At 31.8% G+C, this 22,803-nt stretch overlaps 1 protein-coding gene across 6 annotated transcripts; it reads right to left on the reverse strand.

The window, feature by feature from the left end:
* Positions 1-1,994: 1,994 nt before the first annotated feature.
* On the reverse strand, positions 1,995-22,454 carry LOC111507259 (uncharacterized). Of its 6 annotated transcripts, XM_074173760.1 has the most exons (8): positions 20,164-20,647; positions 19,660-19,805; positions 7,737-8,049; positions 5,744-5,851; positions 5,489-5,686; positions 5,266-5,436; positions 2,352-2,429; positions 1,995-2,293 (listed from the first exon to the last, which is right to left on the reverse strand). In XM_074173760.1, exons 4-8 carry the CDS (start codon positions 5,795-5,797, stop codon positions 2,174-2,176), a joined length of 621 nt encoding a protein of 206 aa, XP_074029861.1. In that variant the 5' UTR covers positions 5,798-5,851; positions 7,737-8,049; positions 19,660-19,805; positions 20,164-20,647; the 3' UTR covers positions 1,995-2,173. The 6 variants fall into 6 exon arrangements, with proteins under 6 accessions (XP_074029861.1, XP_074029859.1, XP_074029863.1 ...); XM_074173758.1 differs by lacking the exons at positions 7,737-8,049; positions 19,660-19,805; positions 20,164-20,647 and adding exons at positions 15,918-16,173; positions 21,788-22,454; XM_074173762.1 differs by lacking the exons at positions 19,660-19,805; positions 20,164-20,647 and adding an exon at positions 21,788-22,450.
* Positions 22,455-22,803: the final 349 nt, after the last annotated feature.

Consider the following 22,803-nt stretch of genomic DNA (forward strand, 5'->3'; position numbering starts at 1 on the left):
TAGACAGACTTACTGACTGTACGCAACAGTACCGGTGTAAAACTTGATGATGTTGATGATGATGACGAAGCCATCGCAAGCAATCAAACAAAACAAGCAGGAACGAAAGGTGCGTATATGTTTGTAGGAATATGAAAAAAAGTTACTCACGCACTGCACAAAATTCGCAAAATAAATATTACAGACGTTAATTACTGCCGTAGACGCCGAAACACCAACGAGCCGTAAATTAAATGCGATTAAAAAATGTACTAAACCAAAAATTATTTTCGTTCGTAACAACTTCACCCTTTCAAGGCAAGTTTCGAATATAAACTGAAGCTTTATATTTAATGAATAAACACCTCAGGAACCTCCGCCTATGATTTTACGAGTTTTACGACCGTTTTATGACTTGGGCCCTCATTTTGTGCTATCGACAAATTATGAACGGACTATAGATGTGTAACCATATTCATCCAAGACTTTTAGGTGAACTGATAGATATCCTTAAATAAGATAGTGTGAACACTAAAAGGTATGTCAATAGCCTTCAATACTGAACATTTGAATCTAATCAGTAAAATACCAAAACAATTGTTTTTTATCTTTATTATTTCTTACGTCAGTCAATAAGAACAGGCAACACATCAAAATTATAGATGAATCCATTCCTTTGTTTCATGTCTTTTTTGTGGTGGTCTCAAATATTTTGTTACTACATTATTTTTTTATTATTTATCCGATATGTCTGAAGTTTTTTTTTATTAATGTTTTCAACACAGAAAAACTCCTTTTTAGTAAGTTATTTTACTGAAAAAATTCTTATAACACTAAAACTGCAACAGTTATCAAGTTTGTGACAGGTATGTTATGAAAATTAATTGCTACAGTGCTCTGAAGAAATCATTCAAATTCGAAACGTTGGCCAGAAAACAATTGTTTTTCTAAAAATAAGTGATTCTGTAACCCAACCAATCTTTTCAGAGATCTTGATATCTTCGGGAATACAAGAAACCTATTATTCGTTATATATACGAGGTCTGTTCAGAAAATAAGGGAATGTTCAAATTTCGCGGGCTACATACATTCGATTAGCGTTTTTCAAATTTTGTTTTATGTTAGTAGGTACACTCGTCTCGAACATATTTTCACAGCTTCAGCTATTTACACAACATGTTTAATTTGTTGGTTGGAAGTGTTTTGCGTGTTCAGTGATTTTCTGCTATCGATAAAAATGGATAAAAAAATGTACATCAAATTATGTGAAACGGAATTTGAGTAATGGATTTTCATCAAGTATCGGCCAATTTCATCGCATAATCTAGAGGATGCATAATTTTTAATTTTTGCCAGACGATTTCTACCTGATAGAATATTCTCAAAAACAATATTTTGGAAACATTCAATTTGGCAGAATTGAAACTCTTATTTTCAGAGTTTTGTTCCAGGATATATGATGTGTTAACAAATGTATAAAACTTTGAACTATTTTTCCAAAGTAAGAAAACAATTTGAATTAATAAAAATTTAATCAAACTACAACAAAATAATTGTCATATAAAAATAAGATTTTTACAGAATGTTTTGTGAAAACTTTCAAATAAGAGTACACGAAAATGTGATTGTTTCTAATATTTTAAACTAATGTAGAAATTAATTATTTCACAATGGACTAAGACAAACGAAAAATGTACTTTATAGCAATGAATTAAATTTTTTTAAATGTGCTGGTGTGTATTACAACAAAACAGATTGAAATTTATTCATATATAAATAGAACTACACCATTATTTTAACAGAGTAAGTTTAGGAAAATATTAAATAATGTGATTTTATATTTTATCAATAAATAAATTAGTACAGCCATAAAATTATCTTGCAGATCAATATATCATCTCTTCATTCGTAAAAAGATTCAGAGAAGTCGAATAGTCTAAATTATTGAATATTTTTTTTATTTCTATACAGTTGACAATAATCAATTTTTCCATCCTTTTGAATAAATATTCACGCATTTCAAAATTTTGTATTTTTCAAACCTATGGATAACATATAAATTATACATATTTAAAACTGACTATATACATAAATATTTACATTTTACAACTTTTTTTAAAACACAATTTTTACAAAATTGTATGTTACAAATAATAAACACTTTATTGAAAATGTCTATGGCCATTATCTACCTTCATTCATCATTACAAACAAATAACAATTGAGGAACATCTTGTTGCTTCAACTGATTCTGCAGAGATATTATCCGACTTTTGAGTGTTGCAATTTCCAATTTCAGTTTTTTGTTTTCAATCTAGAAAATACATAGTGTAAAGTTGAATATTTTCAAACTATTCAATGGGTATACTCACTTCAAGACTTCGGTTATCAGTCTGGGTAGATATTGTTCTGATATTTACATTTTCTTGATAGTCTTTTTCTGCAGATGCCTTGAAAATAAAATAGACAAATTAAAGCTGTACCCACCAATAATGAGGACCACGGCCCCCTAGAAAATTTTGGTACGAACGAGCTCAACAAGGAGGTGAAGTTACAAGGTTTTTGTGAAGTATAGAAGTGAAATAAATGACTTTCTAATATGAATATGATGAAAAGGCAGTTTCCAAGTTCCATTTTCAATGGGCAAACTTTTAAAATATATATTTGAAAAAGAAACATCTGATATCGTCACAATAGTGTTCGTTTATTGACTTGCTCTAAAAAGAAGAAATTTAGTTTCAAACCTATCAATTCATTATATATTTCAATTCATATAATATTAAAGTTTGTCGCGAGATTTAGCTTTGCAGACAAATGAGAATACAATATGTAATCTTGGCATCCTAAGAAAACATTTTTGTTTTGTTTATGCAATACTTTTTTGGCTACTACTCGAAAACAACAATGGCCATTTTTAGGAAAGCAGAATGTATTCATAACGACCGGTGTAAAGTCGGCGCCACTTTTGATCAGTCATTTCGATTCCAGCAGCCAAATTACCAGTGGCGCTGGTAATAAATAATATCTCACAATATAGTATTTCTTATATTTTTAAACTTAAATTGCACACCAGAAAACACACCTTCCATACTCCTTATATCAATTTCAGAGATTTGCAATGGGGGGTGAGAGGGCGTAAATTTACCCCCGAATAATGAATATAGGACCAGGTCCTTTCAGAACACTACTGTCACATTGAAATTCACGTGGTGTGTAGAAAGATATATTGAGATGTGTTGGGAGACATCTGACGAACATTTCATATTTATATAATCTATTTGCAAATGGGATGATGTAGTGAAATGCACCTCCAAAATATTAAGAGCCCCTTCATAAAAATACTGCTAGTTTGAATTGCACAGAGTGGTTAGGGAGACACCTTACCAACATTTCATATATCCAAAACGAACAATTTTCCCAATCACCAGAAATGCAATACATTTCTCGATGTGTGTTTCACCACCCAAGTTGGTAACTTCGGGAGATGAAGTTTTCTTTTCCCAATCACATTTCTGGTGATTGATCTCATTTCATATATCATTCATTTGCAAAGGGAATGACGGGGTGTAATCCACCCTCGAATCATAAAAATCAGACATTTTACAAAAATACTGAGCTCCAAATTAACAGGGTGTGCTGAGACATCTTACAAACATTTCATATTAACATCACTTATTTGCAAAGGATATGACGGGGTGTCATCCACCCCCGAATACAAAAATAATAGGACATAAGTCCTTAACAAAATTACTGCCAGTTCGAAATTCACAGACAGTGTTGAGAGACATCTTATGAACATTTTCATTTTGCAAAAAAAAAGACAAAGTGCAGTTGAAACTAGAACGGTAAAAACCGGATGTCATTTCAGAAAAATACTGCTGGATTGAAATTTACAGGATGTGTTGTAAAACACTTCAAGAACATACTCTATCGATATCATATTTGCAAAAGGCAATCCCGACATAAAATCCGTGAATTAATTTAGCATTGCTAATAGAATATAATTTTATTTTGTGTCGTTACAAAACGTACTTGCAATCATCATTATATATGAGTCGTCGAGTTTCAAAGCCACATAATTATTTTCAACAAATTTTTCATGAGGTGAAAATAACTAGTAATACAGTTGTGTTTGATAAAAAAAAATTTTAGGCTGTAAATTGTCCCCAGTAATTCTGTACCTCGTAAAGTGTAAACATATTTTTAACTGAAAAACAGTCATTTTCTCACCTTCTGCAATATTTGTTGAAATTTACTTATCTAGTTTTTAAACTAGATGCCTCATATACAAAAAATGAGGAGATAAGTAATATTGGTGAGAAATAAAAGAGAAAGTGATATATTTCTTTTTTTATTTGTTAACATGTCTTCATTAGAAACATGTATCTGTTTGAAAAAAAAAAACTGTTTTTCCGTTAACCAGCTGTCGCACCCCTACGAATGACAACCCTCTGAAGTCGAAACTTGTGCGAGCTAAGGATTAACGAGGTCTTACCTTTCAACGTGTGATTCCTAACACGGGTTGGACGATAGCAAGTGAAGATCGATCGTTCAGACTAGGGATTGAACCACCGACCAACATGGCAGTCAATTCGAGTGAGTGAACAAATCACCCACGCCGAACCGCTTGGCTATCAAATCAGAAAAAAAATGAGTTCATAGTTCTCTAAATGATATCTGTAAATATACTATTCAAATATAAATGTACAAATACTACAGAAAGAAGTTCAAATGAAGTTGATGAATCTGTCTACAGCAATTGTTAAAAACAAGACAGGAAATCTAAAAATCTCATTATATAAAGAATTGTGAGAAATATATTAAAGAAGAAAGTAATACAAATCATAAAATTATGAAACAACAAAAATTAATTGGCGCTCTGGGGTGACTTCATTGATTCCAGTGATTCGAGGAAAACCCGAAAAAACCTGCAGCACACACATCATCTGAAGATATTTCTAAAAGGGCTCATGTCTGATTTTTATGATGTGGAGATAGATTACATCCCTTCATGCCTTTTGCAAATACAAATTTTTGTAAGATATCTTTCAACACACCCTGAAAGGAGTTATGTCTTGTTTTTATCCCCTTTGCAAATAGATGAAATTATTATAAAATGTTCCTGAGATGTCTCCCAATGCACCCTCTGATACCTTTCTATATAGATATGCTGTTTATAAAAGTTATCAACAGTGTTTGTTAAAATCAGAATTCATTTCAGGTGTGTTTTAAATATGTTTATAGAGCTTAAAATGATTATTAGAGAAACAACAAAATAAATCTTACTATGGTTTTCTCGATATCCTCAAGCATTTGCTCTAAATTATCTTTAGTATTGTTAAACGAAGGCTTGGTACTTCCTGGCTTGTTATTGACAATCACAATTTGTACAGATTGCTCTTTGTCGCCAGCTGATGTGGTGAGTGTGATCTGTTCATTGTCCAAACCCAAATTATCCTTAAAGAAAGATATTCTAAATAAAAAAAACATATGCTTCCATTCTACTCACAGGATTATTCAGTACCATAGAATTTTTCAACTCATTGCACATTCCTTGGAAAATAGTTGTTGTTGAGAGTAAAAGATTATTCAGATCAAGAGGATCAAAATCGTCAGAATTCAAATCTATCTTTGGAGCATTTCGAAGTTTCTTTTTTGGCAATGATATATCTGTATCTCTGTCTTCATATTGTGTTGTACCTGATATCTGCGAAAAATAAAGGTGATGAACACATATTTTTAATATTAAAAAAATTAAACTTACACTTGTAGAATTAGAACAATCAACAATCTCCTCATGTTCTTCTTGAACTGTCATCTTTACCAAGGATTTTTGCAGTCTTACATTTTTTCCACTGTTCCTTCTGGACCTCTGAAAAATAAGAGTTTTTCTATAACTCTGTATTTTATGCATATTCTCCACTAAATATTCATTCGAAAAATGCTTTTAATATCTATATATTACGAATATCTTTAAAAAATACAATTCCAATATTACATTTTTAGAGGAATGATAAAGGTGAAGGCACCAATTCTAAATAATCCAACGTTTTTCAGTAAATGTCATGTAGTCTAATCAACAAGTTCAAAAACATGAAAAATAGAGATAAAGGTTCTAAAAATATGAGCGATAGCTCATTTGATTCGGAATCACCTCTAGAAAAATTTTTTTGAAGGATTTTGGTGCAGGTAAAAAATTGCAATTGTTATTAACAAAATATTTTAAAAAATGGTATTTAGTTTTTCGTTAATAACTCAAAAAAAAATTAGGAAATTTTGAAAAAAGCCCGTTAAAGAGGAGGAAATTTCCGACAAAAAAGTCCCGACTCCCGAAACTCTATCTCCATTATTTATAATTTTAATTTGACGTTGAAAATAGGGTTCCTCGCGGCTGTTACGGCATGCGCGCGCTACCGCTAAATAGAGTTAGTCAAAAGAAATAATTTTTTTATAACATAAAACGTCATTTTAAAAATTTGAAAAAAATCTAGTATCTTCTTAACACTTGAATGAATCGAGTTCCGTAGAAAAAAAAGTTTTATTACCATTTTTCAAAAAGTTATTCAATTGTCAACTAACACATTTTTTCCCTATCTCCGTTGGCATAAATAATGAGGATAAAGTGTAAATAATTGGCCTATAAATTTTAAACTTCGTGGAGCCCTTTTTACATAAATACTTCATACGATCTTGCGATAAAAGTTCACAAAAATTTATCAATTTGTGAATTATGATTTTTTATAACTATTGCAAAATAAAATATCTAAAAATTGTTGATAAACATTTTTTTTTCAATTGATATTTAGCTGTCTTTTTCACATTAAACAATGGCAGTTATTAACATAGGATATACATTTTTTACGTAATTTGTTTATTAAATTGTTTCAAACAAATAGAGAAATTCAATATTTTTGAAACATTTTTTTTGCTATTTTGTTCTCTAGAGTAGAATATGTTAATTTTAATTTTCAATTGTTTTAAATCGATTTTTTTATATTGAGATTGTTTAAATAATTAGTTGAGGAATAATTTTGCTTTTAATAATCATAATTTGCACTTTTAAATAGTTTGGCAAAAAAAATTTCATTCATTATTTAATTGTTTATTAGTTTAACATTTTGTTACAAACAAATATTGACCAACGTTATATTTTTTTCTGAAGCAGAAAAAATTATAAAAACAGCTATATATAAAAAAGTGCCATAAAATTATTTTTTTAATTTATTATAATAGAATTAGCGACTTTTGCTTTTTGAAGTCTGTTTTATGAATAATAGTGATGACTAGTTTTTCTGATTTTTTTTTGAAGTATCATAACCTGCATAACTTCATCACAAAAAAAATAAATCACATCAAACAATTTCAATGATAGTGTTGACCTGTCCCATTGGTATCATCGTCTATGAATATGGACTGCTCTAGTCATAATGACCAATATAATTTCACCTTCAGCAATATCAAACTCAATAATACGTTTCAATTTGATTTAATCATACTTTATAACAATGCATTTTTCCATTTCGGTGAGATTTTCACCAGCCAATTTTACGAACTCGATATTCCCTTTTCCATCTGAATTCCCACTGACCACCTTCTTAAAAATGGTAGACTAGGAAGGAGATACCTAAGGTGGTTTTTGAAAAAGTGTAGCTTTTTTTTATAACACCTCAAAGTGAATGCTGTAGCTATTTCTGTAGGCTTCCAAGAAACACACTTTTTTTCTTCAATAACGAACTTATTTTGTTTTCACTTAATACCTGCTTTTTTTCTTTCAGCAATTTACTTCTATAGTATGTTACATGTTTTCCCAATGCCCATTTTTTTTGTCAAAGGTTTTGTTTTCAGTACACAATTTTGATTTCTCCAATCTGAGCCTTTCATTGTCATTAAGTTTGTAATTGTGGATATCCGAGATGGTAGGAACTTTTTTCAGAATTCCTTCAACAGTAACTTCCATTTTCTCTCCTTCGTTTTCTTTCTTTTCATCTATATGCAAGGTATGACGTTCGCCATCAGAGTCTTCAAGACACGGTACAGTACTATTTTTCAGTACCTTCTTTGGAATGCTACCTTAAAATAGAAGTGAAATTAGTAAAGTAAATGTAGATAAAACATAATAGTACCTACAATTCTATCACATTTATAGCTGAAGAGAGTGAAACATTTCTTGGGCTTACTTACAATAACAATATATGATTATTGAATATTCTGTCTTAGGGATTGTTGTTTCATAAAGAGCAACCAAATCTAACCATGTTGAAACTATGATTCTCATCAGTAAAGAATTTTCAGATACTTTTGTAATACAAGAAATATCCAAAATCATAAATTTCTCATACAACGGGATTTTAAATTTTCTCTGATCAATAGCAAAAAATACAAATTTACCATTTCGCATATAAAGGGCACCAAATTCTAATCTGGATATATTTCCCAGAAATTTTTGAACAGACGTTTAATATATTGTATCTGTAAATAACACACTCTGTACCGATTTTCTTGATGTCCTTATCAACTGTTAGTGAGTCAGTCAAGTTACTACATTGGATTAATTTTGAATTTCATTTTCATTGTTGTGTTGAACTTGCTTCTTTCAAATAACACATTTTTGCAGTAAACCTACAGCAATATAAATATATAGAGGGTGGCCCACCACATTCGCCTCGGTCTTTCTACGAGAAATGAAGACAGTTAGGGAAAAACTTCCAGCACAGGTATATGTGGGTCCATGAGGAGCATATTCCAAAATTATTTTGAAATATACAGGGTGACTCCCAAAAAAGTTACATACCGAAGTTATATTTTTTCTTATGGAACACCCTATATTTTTTTATATTTTTAGATACTATAGACAAAATAAAAGGGAGTTACTATTATATTTCCCATACTTAAAATTGACCGTTTCTGATAAGTTTCGAGAAATTTAAAAATACAGACCATAATTTAAAAATTGTTTTCACCCTGTAACGTGTAACGAGCTGCTCGTGATTAAATGTACTGCTTAGCTCAAAGGTTAAAGTTGACTACTACATGAAATTGTTAATGCAATATTATTCCGAGTGGCGAAAAAAATTGCCTCAAAATTTGGACACACATTGAATTAAATAATTTCTCAAAGTTGAATGGAACACCCCATATTTTGTGGCGTAAATTTGACGCAGGAGTAGATTCCCTTTAAAACTATCTATCTAAACCTAACTATCAGGGTTCCCTATACCTACCTCTTCTTTTTAATACACAAAAGGCGTTTTTATATTTTACTTATGATTAATTTTTTATCTTTGAAATGAAACACGCTGTATTGTAATGAAAAACCTAAAAAGCGTTTTAAACACATTTTTATTGTAGAATACGCAGCACAAGTTTGACGTTTGTTTGAAGGTGATTGACAATGTTTCATGATGAATTTCACTAGTTCGGACTTCCATTGTCTATTATATAAAATGATTTGAAATCCCTGAAACAACTAAAAAAGAAGAATTAAAAATGAATAGTTGAAAATAACAATTATATTAAGCAAAAAAACCTGAAATGAAATAATGGTGAGTGAAATAAAAAGACAGCAGGAGCCTCGCAAGGAAGAGAAGCCGTCACAACCAGTGCTTGCACTTTCCTACATCAGAAGATTATCGGAGAGGATAAGAAGAATTGGTTTCAAGTAAAACATCAGAACCTGCTTCAGATCCGGTAACACTATCCGTAGCAGCCTCACGAAAACCAGGCCACCAAACGCAGACTGCGATTCCAAGAATTGCATTTACCAGATACCCTGTGAGTGCGGAAAATCATATATTGGTGAAACTAAGAGGCCATTGAATGTTCGCATTGCCGAGCACAAGAAACACACACAGCGAGGGGAAACCAGCAAATGAGGAATAGCAGACCATGTTTGGACCCATCAACACAACATCGAGTGGTCCCAAGCTGAGATCTTGTACAGAGAGGAACATTGGTTTAGGAGAAAATTCAAGGAAGCCGCATACATGTTGTCCAACAACGTATTCAGCCAGGCCAGCGTAGAAATACGCAACATATGGAAACCCATCATCAAGCGAAAAATGGCCAACTTCCGCCAAAACGGTCATCTCCCACGGAACCAGTGAAGCGGAAAATGGAATGCGGGGATAAGTGAAAGTACTCTAACGACCTATAAATAGTTATCTCTCGGAGAAATCAGTCCAGTCATCACCCGAAGACGATTGTAGATACTAACAATCGAAACGTCGTGAACTAACGTGACTTTGAATCTCTCAACTATTTATTTTTATTTTATTTTTTCATTTGTTCATTTTTATTTATTTTTGTTCGATTTTTCTATTTTTACTTGTATTTTATTTCACTCACTATTATTTCATTTCAGGTTTTTTCAGATCACTTAAAATAAAATAATTGATATGAAAACAAAAACACATAAGCATTTCATGATGTCTTTTAGAGGATTTAATGTAAATATCTTTAGTTCGTAAAAATTGCCACTTGGGGGCATATTGCTCCCATAGACAGATAATCAATCAAGTAGACATTAGCAAAGACGATGAAGCAATGGATGAAGTGCTGTAGCTGTTCTTACATAAGATACATTATTGGAATTCATAGCCAGATTTTATATATGTCAAAAGCGTCATCCTTTCTATTGAAATGGTCTTTGTGTTTATGAATTTCTGTTGTTAACTCCCTATATACACTTGGATAGAAATTCTGAGTTTTGGATTTTTTTTCTTGGAAGGAGATAATGTGAGTGCCTGAATGAATTTGTGTAGACTCTTTGTTCCGTCTTTACCTCTGGTTTGAATTCAATTTTGATTCATTGTTATTATTTTTACCCTGGTGTTTTCTGAAAATATTTTTTATTAATTTGCAATATTCAACCCACGATATCACTGTGCTTGTCTCCATTTATGACTAAATCTCGCACCCCCCGTATACGATATTCCGTCAAAAACGGTCGCTTGAATACTCGACATGAGATAAGTGCCGCTGTGAAAACCTATATTATTCGAGACAAGTCGCTGAAATTATTATTCTACAAAATCATTCATGACAAGCTTTTCGTTTCTACACCCTATATCAATTGAAATATTGAACCTCATATCAAGCCACCAAAAATGTAATTATTTATATTTCATAGAAACGTCAAACAATGGAAAACCTTCATTGGTATGTTCAACTGTTTGGTAAATGAAAATAAATTTTTGAAAAATATTTAAATATCTGATCTCTTTCCTTTCTGAACCACTATTGGCTCTTGTCAAAAGAAATAACTCAATAAATGCTAACTATATACTTGCTTATAACTCTTTAATGAAAAGAAATGAAAATGAACGTGGTTTAGCTACTGCCCATATTATTGAAATGAAAAATTGTCAAAGACTTGATGAGAATAATGTCACTTCTCACAATCTCCGAACATTGATAGACACTTTCACGGAAGATCTTGTAACAAAACAATGTGGCAGCCTCGAAAGGGTTGCTGATCAAACTCATTTAGCCAAAGAAAATCAAACAGTAAACCTCGTAATATATCTCCATTTCACATCCGCCTCTCGACGTGCTTCTTTTCATAGTCAAACCAAAACTAGTTGCTCTCTGTGTAACGCGTATCGTCTCATATACACATGTCCTCTGTTTTTGTCTATGTACACCCGCGAACGATTCAATGTTGTAAAATCGCATGAGTAATGTGTGAATTGTTTGATTTTCATGAGTATTTTCAGTGATTGCACTTCACGTTCACATTGTATGGAATGTGGTCAATTATTTCCTCATTCTGTCAAACGAAAAAATGACAACTATCTCCTCAACAGCATTCGTTAGTCAATGCCCCTTTAACTGATAATTCTGCTTCCAGTAATCAAGTTTCAAATGACACACCTTCCTCTCCACACCTGGAATCTGATTATCAATCTGCCTCTACGTCCACCAATACTTACTACTCTTTATCACGCTCAAATTCGACTGATCTAGCGACAACTCTCATTGAAATTCGGGATGCCTATGGGTCATATCAAAAGGCTAAGGTTTTACTCGAATGTGGTTGTCGATTAAGTATTCTCAGTCATAAATGTTTGAAACGTCTTAGACTGCCATCCTCAGCTCTAGCCCTATAGACTCCAAAAGAGTTTGTCTTCAAATTCGACCGTATAACGTTCCAAAATTTATTATCTCAGTGATTGCCATTGTCCTTTCTTAGGTTTCTAACCCCCCGTGCCTGATTGTTCGATAGATATCAAATCTTGGAATCATATTTCAAATTTGAAGCTTGCTGACCCTTTGTTCAATATCCCTCTAATTGTTCAAAAAGATCTTATCTTCAGAAAACACAATGAAGCAGTTGCACACCACACTATTTTTGGTTGGATTGTCATGGGCTCAGTCCAAAGCCTGAGGATGTTAATAAATCATTACATTGCACCTGTAAATCTCCTTCAGATTCCTTTTTCAAAAAGTTTTGGGAAATTGGAGAGGTTCCTAAAACTCGCTATGAGTTCCCATTATGTAATGCTTAGGCATTGATAAAGTGAGTCAGTCTATGAAAGAGATGATTGAAATAAAAAATAAATTGATACCTGAACTTCCAAATGAAGTATCTTCAAGTTCCAATTGTTTTGTAGCAATAGTGCTTCTTTCTTGTAGTTCTTTCTTACATTGTTCAATTGCCATCTTTCTTTGCTTTTCGAGAATACATTGTAGTTCTGTTGTATCAGATGTACGTTTTCCTCTATCGGGTTAACAATAGAATTTTGTGGGAATACACCCCTGTTTCATACGTATCTGCGACACCGATCCCATCAAATGATATTCCATATAGTTTTCCATATCATTCGGTAACTACAATCGAAATATAATACCTATTGTGATACATAACAAGGGTGAATGATAGGAGAGATGAAACTTAAATTAAAAAAAGTTGTTTATTATTGAATGTAATCTTTGACCAAGATAATACTGGTGTATAATCTACAAATTTAGGTGAATACTTACGTCAAAGTGATCTTCACAAAAGTAAAGCTGAGTACTGGGCAATATTCTCCTTGAATCTCGTCTTGCAAGTTTAAGCCACTTATTTCGTGTTGTTTTTTTGTAAGGGACAAACACAAACAACTTGTTCGGAGTTTTTATTGATGAATTAGTACAGTGAGGGACTCCACACCACCGATACCCTTTTGAATTCATTTATATTATTCAATAAAACTTATCATCAAATTTATAGAAGAGCTTTCAGTGTTTACATGTAGTCTACTCAAACGTGACGTCACAAGCGAAGCCGTGACACTTTGAAGTGTTTTGATGGAAATTTCAAACTCATAAATTGAAGTGTATTTATTTTATACTCAATTTCAATTTTATGCGGATATATGAAATTATTTTGTTGTTATTATAATATATTTCCCAACATTATAGAACAGTATTTCAAAATCTGTCATCATGCCTATTGGTACAAGTGTAAAATAATCTAATATTTGCTGTTATGAAAAGTTTTGAAAATCTTTTCCAAAAGTTTTTATAGTGATATTAAAATACATATTTTAAATGTTTTTCAAAAATCTGAGCTTTCAAAAAAAATACTGTGGAAGGTAGTACTGAAATAAGAAACGGTACTGCCTCTGTTGTCACTATCTATTCATCAGCAGAATACTTCCTGTGGAAGTGTCTTTAAAAAGAGCTTGAGCAATTTGGATTTCTACAAAAATTTATAGAGGTCTGTTCAACTGTCAAGTTTGAACTCTTATTTCAAGTTTCTGAGAAGCTGCAGAGTTGTGTCGTCTGATGACGATGGTATGCATGATTCTGGCACATACACCCTTCTTCACCATGTTCTGGCAACTCGATAAGTACAATCATCTTCAATTTGATACTTTGATGAACGATATTGAAAACTTCAACCAGGGCTCACATTCATCACTTAATTAACATCAATTAATTCGACCAATCGCATAATCACATAATCACAATCGCCAAATACAGCCACAAATGTCAATAGAAAATGATGACATTTCACAACCCCCCCTATATAGTAACCCTTGTTTAAACCAAAAAAATGAGTAATTTCAGATTGGCTTTCCTGGAAACAAGGATAGAATCTTCAAGAACTTTCCTCTTTATTTTCAAGGTCATAGCAAAAATGTATATATTCACTGACAAAATGAATTGGGATATATGAAAAACGTGCTTATTCGTTTGGTACTAATTTATCAAAGCAGAAATAATAATGATAACGTTAATTCAACAACATTTATCCTGAGATGTCTACCATTATTCGAAAATATTAGTTTTTAAGGAAAATGGAAATGATAGGTAAAATGTTCATAACGAATTTTTATAATGCAAACACGTTTAACTAACGAAACTCAAGAGCCTCAAGAGCAAACAGAAATGAAAAATCCGCTACAGAAACTGCTCGATATGACCACCTTCTCTCTCTATACATTTTCTTAGTCTGCGAAGACACCCTCTCTGTACTTGAAATAGCATTCCAGGGTCGTTTCGTATGGCTTCACAATGTAATGTTATTCTATTCAACAATGCATCTCTTGTGTGAATAGGTGTAGCGTAAACAAGGCTTTTTAGATGCCCCCACAGAAAGAAATCCAATGGATTTAAATCCGGAGACCGCGATGGCCATGAATATGGCCCACCTCTACCAATCCATCTATTGTGGAAAATATGGTTCAGATGGTCACGCACAATCAAACTAAAATGAGGAGGAGCGCCATCATGCATAAACCACATATCTCTTCGGGTTTGCAATGGAACATGTTCCAAAAGTCCATTCAAATCGTTCTGAATGAACTCCAAATAACGTTCTCCATTCAATCGGTCCTGTAGAACGAATGGTTCTATAAGATGGTTTCCTATGATACCAGCCCAAACATTCACGTTGAATTTCCGTTGGTGTTTGGTTTGCAATATCCCATGGGGATTTTCTTCGGCCCATATATGGAGATTATGAGAGTTGATAACTCCATCTCTACTGAAACCTGCTTCATCAGTGAATAAAACTCGATCAATAAAAGTCATATCCTCTCTTTGCCTATCCATGAACCAATTGGCATATTCCAGTCGTGCTGGAAAATCTTGAGGTGTCATGGCATGTACCTTCTGGATGTAAAATGGGTGGAGCAGTTGTTCCCTAATTATTCTATGAATAGTGGACTTGGATGTATGGAACTGTTCTGATAGATTTCTGATGCTCATTGAAGGATCACCAGCGACGGCTTCCAAAATATTTTCCTCCAATACAACGGTACGTACAGTCCTAGGAGCGCTCTCACCACCTCGTTTTGGCAAAACTGTACCTACAATAATATCGAAATAAAACAACGTGCTCAAATTAATTAATCTGTTCTCCATTCGACTCATCTCTGCTACCTACACTGCCACTTGAAGAACACAAGGTCGAGTTGCATAATCTCATTTTTCATTGTAGAGTAGCGCATATTCGGAGTGTAAAATATGGATTTCGTTTACTCTCCACACATTATTATAATTATATATATATACATATATATATATATATATATATATATATATATATATGAATATATATATATAAAATCTAGAAAGGTTAATGCAGTCAAGCTGCTGGAAAATAATTCCATGAAAATAAAAAAAAAAATAGGTACTCTTTGATCATTCCCATATTGATTTCAATTTAAGAGCCACCGGTATATATATATATATATATATATATATATATATATATATATATATATATATATATATATATATATATATATAATGTATAGAAATATTTTTAATATTTTAATATTGCTGTAAGTTACAAAAAGGATTTGAAGCTTTATAACTGCTATTTAATTATATGCGAGCGCTTTCGACAGCTGGTCGTGCTGTCATCATCAAGGCTCTACTCTACTCAAACTCAAAATGATTTGAAGCTTTACTAACTTCTGCTTATTACATGCGAGGACTTTAGATACCTGAGCTATCATTTTCATGGCTCTACTCAAACTTAACGTTTTATCTTCTTGTTTGTTCTTGTATACGGTTAGAACGCCTTGGTGCAGGTATTTGTCCCCTCCTGTCATTCGGATGTCTCTTTAAATAAATTTGCCTGTATTTGTGTTACATCATGTGTTGTAGTTTCTCTAGGTTCATTGTTTCTAGGAACATGTATTGTATTGTGAAGTATATTGAATGTTAGGCCTTACAAACCTCTAAAAACAGTTACCATTTCTAAAACGGCAAAGCAAAAAACTCACAAAAATGATAAACAAGATGAAAATATAACCAATGAATCTTTTTCCTGAAGTATGAAAAATCACTCACTAGCAGCGCTAGTAGCTCGGTAGGGACAAACACTGCCTAATCCTCATATAAATATATAGTAAAGTACAATTAAAATAGAATGATTTTAACAGAAGAAGATGTTCCTGGAGCAAAACTAAAATTTGCAAATGTAAAGGATAACAATGTAACATTAAAACGTTGGCTTGCATGCCGTAATTTAAATGTAACTGGAAAAAAAAGTGAATTAATAGACAGGGTTGTATACTAGTAAAAGAGTAGCTGTAGATTCAAACTGTAACAAAAGAAATTTAAAATAATGAATTTCAGATTTATTCCCGAGTAAAATATGAATCAAATATAGATGTTAATGAAATAAATTTAATTTAATATAATAAAGGAATATAATTTAATAAACGATTGAGGTTACATCTCATTCTAATCAATGGTAATCAACTATCAACTATCTTATTCATTTAATTAATTTCAAAAATAATTTCGAAACCATATGTAAATGATGACTCAGTGATCAGTTTATCTGTTAGTTAGTTAGTTAGTTAGTATTTAATATTTTAGTAATCTTTTATTGGTATGAATTAGGGTCAACAATTGTATAAATAACGGAAGAGAAGGAGTTATTTTTGAAGGTGTCGATAAAGGAATATGGTTATTGAAGAAAAAACAATGTTTGCAAGCAGCCTTAACAGTTACATCAGCATCTACATCTGGATCAACAGTACCATTTGTTTCTTCTACAACATTAACCATCAAAACAGATTCCCCGTTCATTTTGTTACGGTATTATACATGAGTACATACACAAGGTATTTACAAGCATGTACATTACAGGTAGATGACGATGATCAAGAGCTGGATGATGATTTAATGCCTGTCTGTGGTAATTCAAAAGCCATTCAATGTGGTCGACTGTACTGTATTAGTGATCGTATAAAAGATTTGCAAGATAATTGTTGTAAAAATATTTATTATTTTAGGGCAAAAATCCAATCATCTTTTAAAACTACAATTTACGACGTGGTAATAGGTCTTGATGATGATGGAAAAGTAATAAATGCTGCATGTCAAAGTCCAGCATCCGAATCTTTAAAATGCTATAATATTGTCGCACTACTTTTTAAAAGAATATATGCTTCAACATGGTTTTAAATCGTTAACTTGTACTTCTAAAATCAAAGAATGGAACCAGGGTCGCAAAACTGGAAACAATCCATCAAGTATCATCACTGCTGAATATAAAAAAGCTAAATCTACAAACAATCCAAGTGAGAAGCGTAAAAAAATGTAATGAGGCTAATGAAAAAAAGTAATTAACTTTAGAGCACAGTCGGACCTACGATGTTTTTGAATGCTGAAATAATGACAACAGACTTTATCCAACGCTTACAACACAAAAATAAAAAATCAATGTGGACTGACTTATTGCAAATACATTATGATGATTATGATTTGAACTATGATCAAAAATTAAAATTAAAAATTGCAGAGTTTCAAACGAATTTAAGATCATCAACGCTTGGTCCGTTTGAAATTGAGGTGGAACAAAATAGTCTGGCATGGCTTAATGCACGCAGATACCGAATCACTGCATCAAACTGTAAGTCATTTTATACAAGCAAAGATTCAACAAATTTGATAAATATAAAGTTATCGCAAGAAACAAAAGATATAAGTCACTTTCCTGCGATTGCTTATGGTAGAGATAATGAATCAGCTGCAATCCAAGAATACCTTACGTCTATTAATAGGACTCAGATTAAAAAGCCAGGATTGATTGTTAATGGTCGGTTCCCAGGTCTTGGTTGTAGCCCAGATGGCTTAATTTTTGAAAATAATGAAATTCTCTACTGTATTGAAGTAAAGTGTGCTTACAAGTTAAAAATTAGCTGAAATCAAAGTACTCTGTGCTATACCGTTAAAAATAATCAAATTACATTAAAAAGGAATCATGCTTATTACTACCAAATTCAGCTAACATTAGCTATTTTGGAATCGAAATTTTGTGATTTTATTGTCTGGACAACAAAGAATGGTTCTGTAGTCGAGAGGATTTCTCGAGATGAAACTTTTATAAATGCTCTAAACTAAATTATGCAAAGTTCATAATGTCTTAGCAATGGAATTTTTTGAGATGAGGCTACCATAAAAATTACCACTGTTTGTGATTGACATATAAGTGCAGTAAAAAGTACAGTTAATGGTTTTAAGATTTTTAATAATGGGATGATAAATGTGTATGTTATTATATATAAATGTTTTATGATTGTTTCTTGTTTGAAAATATTCAAAAATGTATGGCTAATGATGCTGTGCTGACTGAACTAATGAAAGAAAACAAAATAATAATAGTGTTATTGTTATTTATTGCAATTACAAAAACAATTTGTGGTGCAGTAGGCAATAAAGTTTAGGGTATAATTATTTGCATTATTCTAAACTGTTTCATTTGAACAATGAATCGTTCCACGTGTATTTGAGTCGAAGCAATTTCTCTTGCCCTCTTAACTTCATTTTTTGTAAATTTTTTTTCTCTATTTCAAAAACGGAGGCATTAATACAGTACATTTATATTCATTACATAAATCTTTAATGTTAAAACCACGATCTGCCAATATTAAGTGACTTTTCTCTAGAGTTTTAAAAAATCCACTTTTTTCGGTGATACTTCTATCACTTATGTGTCTCTCGAAACCGTCTGAAAGAAAGCAACACCCTCCAGTAGGTATGATTCCAATCAAAAACTTTACTGTGTTTGAGATTTGTAACTCGAATACGTATTTCCTTGTTGACTAAAATTTTTTGGCTTTTCCATATTCCATTCAAACAAATCAATAATTACTCATACATTTTTAAATTTCTTAAAGGATTAAGATAAGTTCTTACTGACATCTTTGGCTGATGGAAAATGACTCAGTTGTTCAAATTTACAATACATTAGTTGTATCCATGTTGTTGTAATTTTTGAAATATAGCTCATACCTACTTATACCAAACCGGCAACTCAAATCATACAATAAAAAGCCACATCTTAATCTTACAAGGGTTAAAAACAGTTGATTCTTCAAAGATAATGCTTTAAATTGTTTTATCGATATGTGTTTATTAGTTTCTGATCTTGACTGCCATTTTATCAGTGATTATTCCGTTGTAGGACCTAAGAAATTCCACACAATATCAAAATCTTCTGGCATTAAGCCTGTATAAAATTTAAACTTTTCACTATCATTCATACATGATTCATGATTAAGAGTAAATGTACTTAGTTTTTTTTTGTGATTTTTTCAATCTCCTGTAATTTTATTACAAAAATACTTTCAACTTCCATACAAGTTTGACTTTCTGCATGAGCTACGGATTTATTGACGTGTTCTCCATTAAGGGGCGGTGATTCAGTGGGTTCAGGAGTTAAATACTTACCTAATGGAACATCTTGAGTATCATTTAGATGGATTGGTTTTGAAGACTCTGGGTTAACATCTTTCCCTTTTTTTTTTTTTTTGAAGCGGACTGCACAGAGAAACTATTGCTGACATTGAAGGACGTTTGTTTCGTGCTTTTGGTACCTGTAGAAATTATTAGTTGGTTACTTGGAAACATTTTTTTAAGAGTTTTTTTTAATTATTTATTTTATCATGCTTTCAGTAATGAAATTGTCAATAATTCATGATTTAGACTCTAGCAGACATTAACTAATTTTTTCAAGTAATCAATCAAGTAGCCAACACTTTACAATAAAAAGTGCAACATGTAAGAAATTACTAAATCAGTATGTGTATTTTTTATAAATAGTATTTTTTACCTTATTTTTACTGATTTAAAATTTTTCATGTGTACTACGTCTTAAATCATTAATATTTCATTGACAATTTTTTTTACTCCAATCACAAGTATTAGTTTAAACATAATTTTATTATTGCTTACTTTACTAATCCTTGCAGAAACAGGATCTGGATTCTCCTCGGTAGGGCCTTTTCCACCAATAAAATGTTTAGAGCATACATATGAATATTTATTTATTTTTTGCACTGTTAAATCCACTCTCCTCGAAGCATGTATCCATTTCTTACATCTAACCTCATTAATATGAGGTTTTATAAATGGTATAAAAAACACGTTTTCTTTCGGATATCGATTATCCGACGTACAATCCGCAAAACAGCAATGCTTTGTTGGCATTATACCAGCACAAAATAATTTTTTATATCAGATTTATATTTTTAAATAATTAATTAATATTAAGTAAATAACACTGCTTTACATGTGAATAGTTTGTTTGTCCCTACTACTAGTGCTGCCTCTCGTGACACGTTCGCTGTACTATTCTCAGGAAAAAGGCTCATTGAATGTCCAAAATAGTAAGACGGTTCGTCTATATACAATGGTAAGACAATCTGGTCATATATGTTGAATCATAGCCTTTTAAATATACAATATATATGCATTGACAAAACCCGATTTGAATCTATTCTTCTACATTAATGAAGGTTAGAGTATGAACAAATAATTTTGGCGAAAAAGTAAAGGAGGGCATCTCTATATTTTTTCTTCTCGTAAGGTTCTGTTGCAACACAGAACAAGCTCCCTAATTATATATATATGATAAATCATTATTACGTCATATTTTCTTCTGTAAAGGTTGGCAATAATTTTGACACAATCTATAATATAATCGACATTTCGTCTATTACAATATATAGACAGACATCTTGAGTAGAATCACGCCCGGAAAATGTTTTCATCAATTTTGGCAATGGCCATTATTTCATTGGGATGGAGTTTTTCAAATACTGAAAAAAACATTTGATACCATCAGTTCAACATTATCACTTGTTATTAAATCAATATTACAGTATCAGGGTAATTCATCATCCAACCAAAACAATTAATAAATACTTGTTTCGGAACTTGATAATCGAATGTGTTCCGAAAATAACCATGTGTTCCATGTTTTTTTTCTGGCAACCTTTTTCAAAATTCCCGGTTAACATTTGGTTACTTGCCGACCAAATCGCAATGTTAATAATTGACTCAAGACTCGATATTGGCAACATTGTTTTTAATGAGAAATGACTACTGAATCAGTAAATGTTTCAAAAAGGCACTTGCAAATCTAATCGAATAACCTAGTAGTGATGGAAATATTGCATATGTTAAACGAAATTGTATTAGAAAATTACAGACAATATGCAATGTAAATTTCCAAAAGTTTATAAGTTGACATTAGTAAAATAAAGGCCTAGTAAGCAAATTGATGTCCAGGCCACTGGGATCTTGGACACCTTCATTCCATTTTTTTTCGATTTTGTGGTATTACCACAGATATTTAATCTGTGGTATTACTATCAGCTCGTTTTTAGTGCATAAATGAAGATTTAATGGGGATATGTATATACGTCATACTTAATGAAAAGTTCTCTATTTCGTTGGTTTTTATCTCCATATAAATGTTCATTGCTTTTGAATTAATACAAAGTATAATTGACAAAATTCAACAAACATATTTCATAACCTATAAATAATGATATTCAGAATAATTTTTCCATACCCGTATTTTTAGTACTTCTTCTGCTGGCAATGGATCTGGAAACGATTCCGAAGGCTGTCTGTCAACGAAATGTAATCCGCAAACGTATGTATATTTGTTCACATCGGTTTATAGAAACAAGACCGCACTGAGTTACCCACCTATGGCATTTTTGACATCCTGGACAAACGTCAATGTGACGCTTTGTGGGATTTACTAACTTATTCTTAACTCTGAAACACGGGCTCGGAAAACTAACAAAACAATTGGAAGCATATTTACTATCTGTCCTACAACCTCTAAAAAAACATCGAAGATTTTTATTCATAACAGTATCCACAACCTTTTTATTCTGTGTTCTGTTCATAGTGAAATTCCGAAGGATCAAGGATAGAACACTGATAATAACACTTTGAATATCTGAAAAACCAAATCTCACTTATCACCGACCACAAAATATGACACTATAATGAAAAATGTATCTAACGTAACGAAAGAAACCGTGCGTGCAAGGCAAATTACACTAGAGTTTCATCAGAACAAAAAACTAAACCAACCGTAGGTCCTTCGAACATAACCTACATAACGTAAAATATCGACTCATTCAATCGGTAATATGGTTATATACTTTGGTTAGAAGGACGCAGGACTAAATAACCCAGAAATTGAGGTACCGTTTGTACAATCACTAACTCAACATCAAATATACCATGTCATAATGAATACTATACTGTTGCTAATGACACTATTTCACTTCACTTTTCACTACAACGATAATCTAACCTACAAACAGGATAGTACGTCACTCTACTCTTTGGCGAAGTGATTGTTCTTTATCAGATATACACTATACACTCTTCTAATACGACTAGTGCCTAGAGACGAACGTGCAATGTAGTGAATGTAGACAAGCTATGAATCATTCTGAATGTCTAATGAAATTTGACATTTGCATTATTAGATGAAGTAAAAGTAATAACTGCAGAAAAAAGTATTTTCTAAAAATGTGTTGAATACTAGTTTTACAACATACATGT

The sequence above is a fragment of the Leptinotarsa decemlineata genome, unplaced genomic scaffold (assembly GCF_025532065.1).
Source record: "Leptinotarsa decemlineata unplaced genomic scaffold, Ldec_3_MD MMD2_tig00000505_RagTag_RagTag, whole genome shotgun sequence".
In the NCBI taxonomy this organism is placed as follows: domain Eukaryota; kingdom Metazoa; phylum Arthropoda; class Insecta; order Coleoptera; family Chrysomelidae; genus Leptinotarsa; species Leptinotarsa decemlineata.